The sequence below is a fragment of the Falco cherrug genome, chromosome 8 (genome assembly GCF_023634085.1).
Source record: "Falco cherrug isolate bFalChe1 chromosome 8, bFalChe1.pri, whole genome shotgun sequence".
Lineage (NCBI taxonomy): Eukaryota > Metazoa > Chordata > Aves > Falconiformes > Falconidae > Falco > Falco cherrug.
This window is the reverse complement of record NC_073704.1, coordinates 27,537,192-27,546,445: the sequence shown is the minus strand read 5'-3', so window position 1 is coordinate 27,546,445 and position 9,254 is coordinate 27,537,192. Positions and strand designations below refer to the sequence as shown.

The 9,254-nt window shown below is 45.0% G+C and overlaps 1 protein-coding gene across 7 annotated transcripts in view; it reads right to left on the bottom strand.

The window, feature by feature from the left end:
* Positions 1 to 1,936: 1,936 nt before the first annotated feature.
* BIN1 (bridging integrator 1) overlaps positions 1,937 to 9,254 on the bottom strand; it is a 102,157-nt gene continuing 94,839 nt past the window's right edge. For all 7 annotated transcript variants that reach the window (XM_055718319.1, XM_055718318.1, XM_055718321.1 and 4 more), the window contains one exon: positions 1,937 to 7,569. In XM_055718319.1, coding sequence (XP_055574294.1) covers positions 7,462 to 7,569 — 108 coding nt within the window. In that variant the 3' untranslated portion in view covers positions 1,937 to 7,461. The remainder of the gene's footprint in view (positions 7,570 to 9,254) is intronic.

Sequence of the window (9,254 nt, the reverse complement as noted above, 5' to 3'; positions counted from 1 at the left end):
TGGCCATTAACTGCCTGTGATGAGCTAATTAATCACGGGCACTTGCTGAATTCCTGTTCCCACACTGTTATTAATGGCTCTGTGGATTGAGCTGTGCAGCAGACGGGCAGCAGAGGCTCCTCCACCTGCTGAAGCAGCAATCCTGCTCTGCAAAGGGCACCAGCTTCACCCAGCCAGCACACAGGAGAAATTGCTTAGAGCTGCCCCAGACTTCCACCTTCTCCTCCTCGGGATTGCAGAGTGACCCCCAGCTCCCCAGCTCCACTCTGGAATTCAAACTCCCTGCCATGGTATCTTCCCAGGCAGCATGGGCTGCCACTGAAGGACAGCCCAGACACCAACTTCTGCCTTCATGTGGGGATGCCACAGAGCAACTGACACCAGTCCATGCCAGTCCCCTGCAGCATGTAATATGTAAGACCCTGGCTTCTACCTTGCCCACTGCCAGGCACCCCAGCCTCACCTAGTACTACATGTGCCGCCTCCACCTGTAGAAGCTTCCTTCTCCAGCTGTGCTCCCGGAGCGAAGCCCAGCTCTCCCTGCAGCATGCTAAGGGCTCTCGAGGACGGACCCAGGGGCCCATGAGCCTGCTCCTGCTCCAAATACATCGCCAGGGCTCACGTGGCCACAGCCTGCACTCGGCCAGCAAGCCCAAGTGCTGCTTGTTTGGAGCAGGAAGACATCACTGAGAATGAATTATGCAGCTGAGCAGAGGTGGCTGATAATGAATTATGTACACTGCTCGCCCTCGGCTGCCTTCTCCCCTCCCATTTTCTTTATGTTTCTGGGTGATGGAAATAAAACAGCTTGAGGAAGGGCAAACAGAAGGCATGCACAGAGCCTCCATGCCTCAGGGTTTTGCTCCTGCCCTGCAAGCTCCCTGCCCTGGCAGAGCTGCCCCAGCTCAGCCTTGCAGGAGCCATCATGCCAAGCTGAGGCAGAGCCCAAGTCACCAACTGCAGCAATAGTTTCAGGGGCAAGCCTGCCTCTTTCCCTCCCTCTGCTGCAAGATTTGATTCAGGTCCATCCCAGTACCACAGAGGTGAGGCTAAAAGGCACTAAACCCTCCAGGCCATTTGGAAATAAAGGAACCATACAAGCACAGTCTGGCCAGCTCCCCACGCTGACTCTGAGGCTTGCACACCTGCATGCTAAAGCAGAGGACTCTGGCAGTCCATTCATCAGAGCGCTAACTGGCACCAACTTGCATCCGATCGTGTTCCAACCTTTGGCCAGTGCTTGCTATTTACACACCACGTCCCATGTGCAGCTGCACCAAGCCTGTCTGGAATAAGGCATCCAAGGGGGTGGCCCCAAAAGTCAACAAAGTACCATGAATCCCACTAATCCTGTCCCTCATGGGTCCTAAAGCACTGGTTGAAGGGCAGAAACATCCCCTTTCTACAGGTGAAGAAAATGCCCCATTAAAGACCAGACCCAAAAGCCAGCCTGAAAACCAAGAGCTCATGCAGGTGTGCCGACAGGCCAAAGGGAGCTGGGAGATGTTTGGCCAGATGGGGTAGGGTGCCCACGTGGTGTCATGCTGCCATCACCAAAAAAAAAAATTGCCTTAGAGGATGAAGACCACATCACTTTGGGGTCAGTAGCTATTACAAAGCAAAGGTCTCAAATCATTCCACACGTTGCATTCCTTTGGTGTCAGGTCCTTACAACAGAACAGAGATGGCTGCTAGAAGAGTTTATTCTGCAGTTGTACTCATTCAGGAAAGGAGCAGCATCGCCCTCTCCATCCCATGTGTTTGAAAGAACTTCTAGAACTAATAGCACCTAGCTTCCTTGAAGGTACTCACCTCTTTGATGAGAAAAACGTCCTGAATTGTTTCAACTTCTTTATACAAAGGTGGGGGGCAAAAATCAGGGGGATGGGGGGGACAGGGAGGGGGGAAGGGGGAGAGAGAGAGACTGACACAGGAGTTAGGATGACACAAATTATATTTCTGAACATTGCCAAGAAACAAAACGGGACAAATCCATCTAGTACTTGTCACTGGAACTGGGTGTCACAGCTCTGAATACAATGGGGATTGTTTAGCTTTGTTTAAACAAAACAAAAATTAAAATAATTAAAAAACCCAAACATTTCTCAGGTCATTGTGGTAAAACTCAGAGACTGAATTAACAGAAGGAAAAGAGATTGCCAATACATTGCCAAAGTCGTTGCCATTTGATTCAGTTACAGAGAAGCAATAAGCCCAGGACTGCATCTGGCAAGTTCAAGCAGGGACCATCTACATGAAATGCAGACTAGGGACAGGATTAGCAGAATACACTGTAAAAACAGGTGAAGGAATTACAGCCATAAGACACATCAAAGTACAAGTTCATATAGACCAGTCTTCGCAGCTGTAGCTTCTCCATTTAGTTTCATAAACAAAATTCCTGAAACAGTCTTCTAATTCTCAGCCCCCATGCACCAGCTACAGACCCCAAGCTTTGCAAGGGCTGGTGGCACAGTCCAGCTCTGGGCACCACACAGGACCCCTTTCTGACAGGAGTTTGCTACTCCGAAGTGTCTAAGCCAAAGCATGCAAGCAGAGAGGTGTCTGGACCAGCGCCAGGTGTGACAAGGAAGAGCTCCCCTTTGGCAGCCCAGAGAAGAAAAGCTGTTGCTTGTTCTTCTGGTTATCAGCATTGTCAAGCTGCACTGCGTAGCATTTGCTGATGGACATATTTGTGCATCTTCTAGCTTTGCACTTTAGGCACACAGGGAAGTGCTCTATGCTACTGTCATCCTCAAAGAGCATGGGAGAGGCTGCAAACACGAGGACCTGGAGAGCGAGGTCAGATGCTGAAAGACACAGAGGCTACTGAGATCAGAGGCTACTGTGTTAGAAGCACACAGGCCTTGTCTGTGAAAGATCAGTAGCTCCACCTAGAAAGGGCTGAGAGAGACATCCCTGCATTCTCCAGCAAAAGACACATTCGCTGTTTTGCAGTATGGACTGCACAGCATCCAAAACATGTAATAGTGGCAGAGAGCCACTCTCTGTCTGGCGCAGAGGAGGAAAGGGGAAACTCTGAGCTCAGCATCCTTTGCAGGAGACACACACCTGTTACCATATTGACCATTCACATCTAGACCACTCACATTTTGTTCTCAGCCCTAAATAAAGAGGTTCTGGACCTCCCTGTAACTGAGGCAGCCAGCGCATCAACCCCAAATGAAAAAGAAAACATATAATCCCTCCATCCTCCCCCAGCACCTCCTTAGCCTTGGGCCTTTTCCCTTCAAGAGGTCGTTGCAAAATTTAACTGAGCTGACATCCCAATTCCAGGCAGAATATAGAGTCCTCGCATCTGCTCTGGGTCATGAGAGACCCCCTTGACTTGGGGGTGTGTGTGTGCCTGGGCCATGGGCTTTAGATAGTGGGACAGAAAAGGGTTCTGCAACTGTGAACAAGGTTCGTGGCAAACGGATCACAAAGCAGGACTAGCTCTGAGCAGCTGGGACGAAGCCTGCACAACCTTCACAGCCCGGAAACACAAAGGTGGTAAACACAGACAGTTGAGGAATTCCCATGGAACGCAGCACAGAGTATGCAGGACTCTCGCCTGGAACAACGCATTCATCTTTACCCTGGGACCTTTTCCTAATTCTATCTAATATTCCTGACATTGCTAAGACAGAAAAAAGGAGAAAAAGTAATACCTTATTTCTTTCTCATCAATTGGGCAAATGTTAATTCCCACTGAACACTGGGATTAGGCTCAAACTGGAGTAGCATCATAAATCTATAATAATAAATCTGTGACCAAACTAAGACTGATAGAGCAAGAATGTCTTTCTAAGCCAGGCTACAAAACCAGTCAATAGCACGGGATGAGAAATGCTTTTATTGTTCACCCAGTAAAACAAGTGGAAGTTATTAGATGAGGAAACAGCAGCTTTGCTGGACCAGATACCAGGTAATCCCTGCAATGTGTCCAGTGTACCTATCAGTGGGGCAGAACTGGGCAATAGGCTTCTTTGGGTTCTCTTCAGTGGATGATGTATTCACCAACAAAAATGCAGTTTAGGGTTAACTGAAACCAGTCATCAGATTAAGAAAAAAAAAGGCAAAGGCAAAAAGACTATTAACATTAAAAGATTTTCTTTCAGCATTTTCAAAACAGAAGGCTTCACATTTTTGCTTCAAAGCAACTTGTTATAGCCCAAGTCATAAAGTTTTTCAAAAAGTGAAACACAACCATACAAGTGTAGTTCAGTTTAGTTTGAAAGGATATTTTTGTTTGTTTATGTTTTGATTTTTCCTTTTCTTATTTCACTGAGTAAATGAAGGGGGGGGGAAAAATTGTCTCAGGTCACCCTTATGACTTTTTTCCCAGGATTTTCCAGTTCCGCCCGCAAACTGAAAAACCACTGTGGGCACAGCCTACTTGGGAGTTTACTGTCCCTCTTTCTATTTGAATCAGTCCTAAGCCAAAGAAAATGGAAAGTTCATTCCACCAGGTAATACCAACCAGAATCAAGGTATTTAGCAGATGTAAAAATACTGAAAATGGGAGGAGTTGTGGCTGTTTACAATGCGCTGAACATGACCCAAGAGATAAGAGAACTCCTGGCTCCAAAAAACATTGCTATCTGCAAGCTTCCTGCTATGCCATCCTACTCTCCTATAAGGCAATTTATAAACTGTGGGTCTGATCCTGCGTGTTCAGGATCTGACCGAGATGTGCTGACACTACTTATTTGCAAGCAATGCAAGATCTGGGTAACCCACTCTACCTCCTCTAAGCAAGGGGGTTTGGGGGCTGGGATTTTTGGGTTGGGGGTAAGCAAATGGAGAAAGACACAACATCCTCCCCACTAGCAATATTTGAGCATCACTCATGTGACCTGAAAACAACATCCCTTATTTGCAGCGTGTTACCACTTCTGCAGGGACAATACAGTACTGGATAGTTGCTTTGCAAGCTCAATAAAATGAAAAGGCCTTATGAGGATCTTTGTTGGGACAGTCATCTGGTTCAAACACAGCAGAAGACAACAACAACAACAGCAAAAAAACCCACAATAAATTAGGTATCAGCACAGCTTTCTAAATGGTCTAGAACAATTACTTGCAAGACAAAAATCACAGCTCTGGTACTTAGAATCTTGCGGTTTTTTTAAAAAAAAAACAATAATCCACAGGTTTTGCATAAAAATAAACATTTTAAGCTGACAGCATTATGTTAATTGGATCAACCCGCTTTTCTATATATATATTTCTATGTATATTTAAATGTATATTTTTTTCTATGAATATTCTTTAAAGGAGTAATGGGAGTCACAAATGCATAAAAATAGATATTTTGGAAAAAGAGTAATAACAAAGACAACCCCAGTGAAAAAAGGAAAACAAAAAAGATCAAACAGGGCAGTATTCTAAAGCAACAGCTCACCATACTATAATTTGTGGAGTCCAGTCCTTCTGTGTTGTGAGCAGTTACTCCTAAATACTATGGGGGTTTGTAACAGTGATGTAAAACAAATTCCCGCATGTTTATTGGGGGGGGGGGGGGTGGGGGGTGGGAAGAGAGAGAGAATTAAGAAGAAAAGAAGGAGAAGGGATTTGGGGTATATAGGACAGATTTTGATGCCTGTTACATTGCTGTAATTAACTAGCACAGATCATCTCCCAAGCTGAAAGCAGAAGGAACTCCAGCAATTCATTGCATTTATAAAAATATACTTTCTAATCAAAATGTGATCTGCCCCTCTGAACTAAAATTTAAAAAAAAAATAAAAAATCCATTTTTGTCCTACCATGTTTTTTTCTGTTGTCCTACAAATAACCCAAAAAGATTGGGAAAAGTGGGGTTTTCAGTAGTGCATGTCAGCATTCTTTGACAAAAGCCAGCTCCTAACAGGTAGGAACATTATTTCAGAGTGATCCTGTCCTTTTACAGCAGGAGGTAACCTCGCTGTTAAAATCCCTTCAAGGCAAAAGGATCATAAAGGTGGGAGGGGGGGAAGCCATAAAAAAAAAAAGGTAACAGCCCGATCTGCTTGCCAGCTGCATCAGTATTCAAGTAAAGTTTAAAGTACCTTTGTGGGACTTTAGAGTCTTGGAGGGTCAGACCGGCTTATTTTAACAAGTGTAATATGCACTTTGAAACAGCCTTGTCATCTGCTTGTTTAAACTAAAAAACAAAACTCAAAAACAAACAAGAGCAAAGGAAAGGTATAGGAAAGGTCTTGGCATCAGTATTAGACTGCAGAATATCTTCTTGACACTGACACTCTGATGTTCTTGCCTTCCTTTCTAATGCATTAAAAGACCATGAAGTCATGCAGCCACTTTAAATGAGTATAGTTTTCATAGAGATTAACTCGATCGCCAGCACAGCACTGGAGAAAGCTGATCTAACAATATTTCAATTACAGAACTCTTCAAAAGAAAATAAGAACTACAATTCCACAAATAACAATGCCAATTAAAAACAAAGAAAGTATTTTTTTTTCTCAGTGTCTTTTCTTAGATATTCTTTCAGAAAAAAAATCTTTCTTCCTTTATCTCTTTCTTTAAAAGCAAATTTTCTAACCACCCAGATTTTAGAGCTATCTTCCATCTACATGAATCTAAGCTTTTCTGAAACCGCCTATGGGGTTGGGGGGGGCGAGGATTCCCTCACCTGAATTTCAGAGCAACCTAAATGGCATCTGCTTATTTTGTCTTGTTTCTCCTCTTGAATTTGTCTGTCCCCCTTAGCATTTCACAGGTCAATACTACTGCGAGAATTTAAGTGTCTGCATTTGAAAGAACTTTGGACTGAGCACAGCTTCACACATTCCATCTTCTCTATGCCCTTTCCATGTAGTTTCTTCTATCTTTACGTGTACAAAATCACAGTTTGTGTAACATCGTTTTAAAGGAAGAAAATAAAATACACACACGCACACACACATAAGTATTGGTGAACACTATACACTAAATATTTTTTTCAACAGCATAACAGAAAGTTTGGCCTACTGTAGGTTGAACATGTAGGGAAGGCTGATCTTTTATGGTTGCCATGCAAGCCACCTTCAAGACAAAACAGATGAACCCACCCAAGAGCAAATGCAGCTTCTACTCTCAAGCCATTAGACAATTACTGCCTTTCCAGGGATCAGACTGGCATCTCACCAATGCAGTGAATGCAGTATTTAGAGAACCACACCGAGTTACTTCTGCATCAGTCCTCCAAATCCAAACGCTATTAAAACCAAAGGGGAAAAAGGGTATTTGACTTGCCTTATTATTATTAATACTTATATATTTTGATAACACTTTGAATTTCAATTTACTTCTGAAATCTTGCCCTTTGAGAAGAACACATCCTTCAAGTTGACTTTTTTTCAGGCTTCTGTGCCTTTAAAATTCTCTCTTCTTTTCATTTTGCTGTTCTTTTTCAATTATCTACCAGAAAACTTGCTTTCTTGCAGCAGAAATGCAGCTGGTGGGCTTGGGCTTTCACTGCACCCGCTCCGTGAAATTCTCAGGGAAAACCCCTCGGCATTGGTCAAGTTCCTTATGCTGGATCCAGTCAGACTCCTTCACACCCATCAGCCATCCTTCATCCTGGAGGAAAAGAAAAAGATCAGGTGCTGAGAGATAAATGTCAGCAGGGACTTTTCTTACAGACTGCAGGCCAAGGAGGTGTCAAGGCATTACCAAAGCCATGCTCGTATTTGGCTTGGGAGACAATCCAGGAAAAGGGTGGGGGAGAAGGAAAAAATGTTCCGTTTTAAACTGGGAGAAGGCCACACACCCCCAGAATCAGTACCAAAACTCCTACCCGACCCAGAGTGTCTAGAGGCACTGAAATTGTAAATAAGTAGCAAGCGTAATAGAAGTATGTCATAATTTATACCTGCCGAAGCAGGAGACATTCTGCCAAACTTTCTAGAGCTATAGGATGGGAGCAACCACCAATCTCACCTTTCACAACCTAAACACGAGGGGTCTAACATTCTCCATAGTTATAAAAAAAGATGGGCACCTCCACAGTGCCATTCACCCCATTTATCTTGGGCACGGGTCTTTGAAAAGGATGAATCATCCCCTGGAGGTGCTCATCCCCTGCTTCAGTCAGGGCACCCGGATGATTTTAGAGAGGTGGTGTAGGCAAAACGAGTCTTGTTTGCTATGCTGAAATTCTGGTCTAAGAGGATAGGGAGCCAAGGACCTCAACGCATCTTCCCAAAACCCAGCAGTCTGTTGGGCCTAATGTAAGGCGATCTTGGCAAAGCTCCCAAACTTGTGCCACACACTATGTAAGACTCAAGGTCTCTCACAAGAGCCATCCCTAGCCACCAAACCTATACATCTATAAACAGGGGTGAATTTTCACTGAGGCAAACGGAGTTCTGCTTAGTAGAACCTGCTCAGGAGGAGAACAGACTTCCCACCGCTCTGCCTGCAGAGTGTCTAGCATCAACGTTTCTGCTCCATCTGAAGCACATGAGGCAGATGAGATATTCAAGGTGGGAAGGCTGCACTGTTTGCAGCTCTGGTGTGCAACCACCCCATTCTCTGCGCGCCGCGGAGATGCCACCATGGAAGCACTCCTTCAGCACGCAAATATACCCACTTCATGTGAGTCATTTGCAGTGGGGCAGCCTATGGGTTAAGACTGCAGCATGAGGCAAGAGAGCTGCACAGAGGACTGCCGTTTCCAAACTCAACAGCCTGCTCTGCATCCACTCCTCTGGGCAAAGCATGCACCAGGCTCATTTAGACATATGTTATCACACTCAGCTACATAACTTGCCAGGGCAGAAGTGCTCAGGCAACCAGATGCTCTAAGCTGTGGGGAAATGAGGCATGCATATGTGTGGTTCACACAGTTGTTCTGACACTTCTGGTTTCCTGGAACTGGCAGGAGTTACCTAGGTTATTTACCCAAAGCCAAGCAACGGCTCCCTTTGTATTTACAGAATATGTTCTTTAAAAACATGCCCGCACAATGCAGGAGTGATGCAGCGGGCACATATTGCTTTCCACTGCCATTTTGCAGCTTCTGCTCTCTTGTCCTGTTTTCTGCACATTTCATGTGGCAACAGCACAGACCAGCCATTGTATTCCAGTTCCCTGCTCCTTGCAGGCTGTACTGGGTGCCTGTAGACTCAGTTAGCCCTTGCTGCTGCCTTAGATTTGAGCATTCAGGGGATGTCATGGGAACGGCATGAGGCAGGAGCCCATCTGCAGCAGCCAGCTGCAGGGGCTGCAGAAAGACTGACATGCCATAAATCAGGAAGACAAAC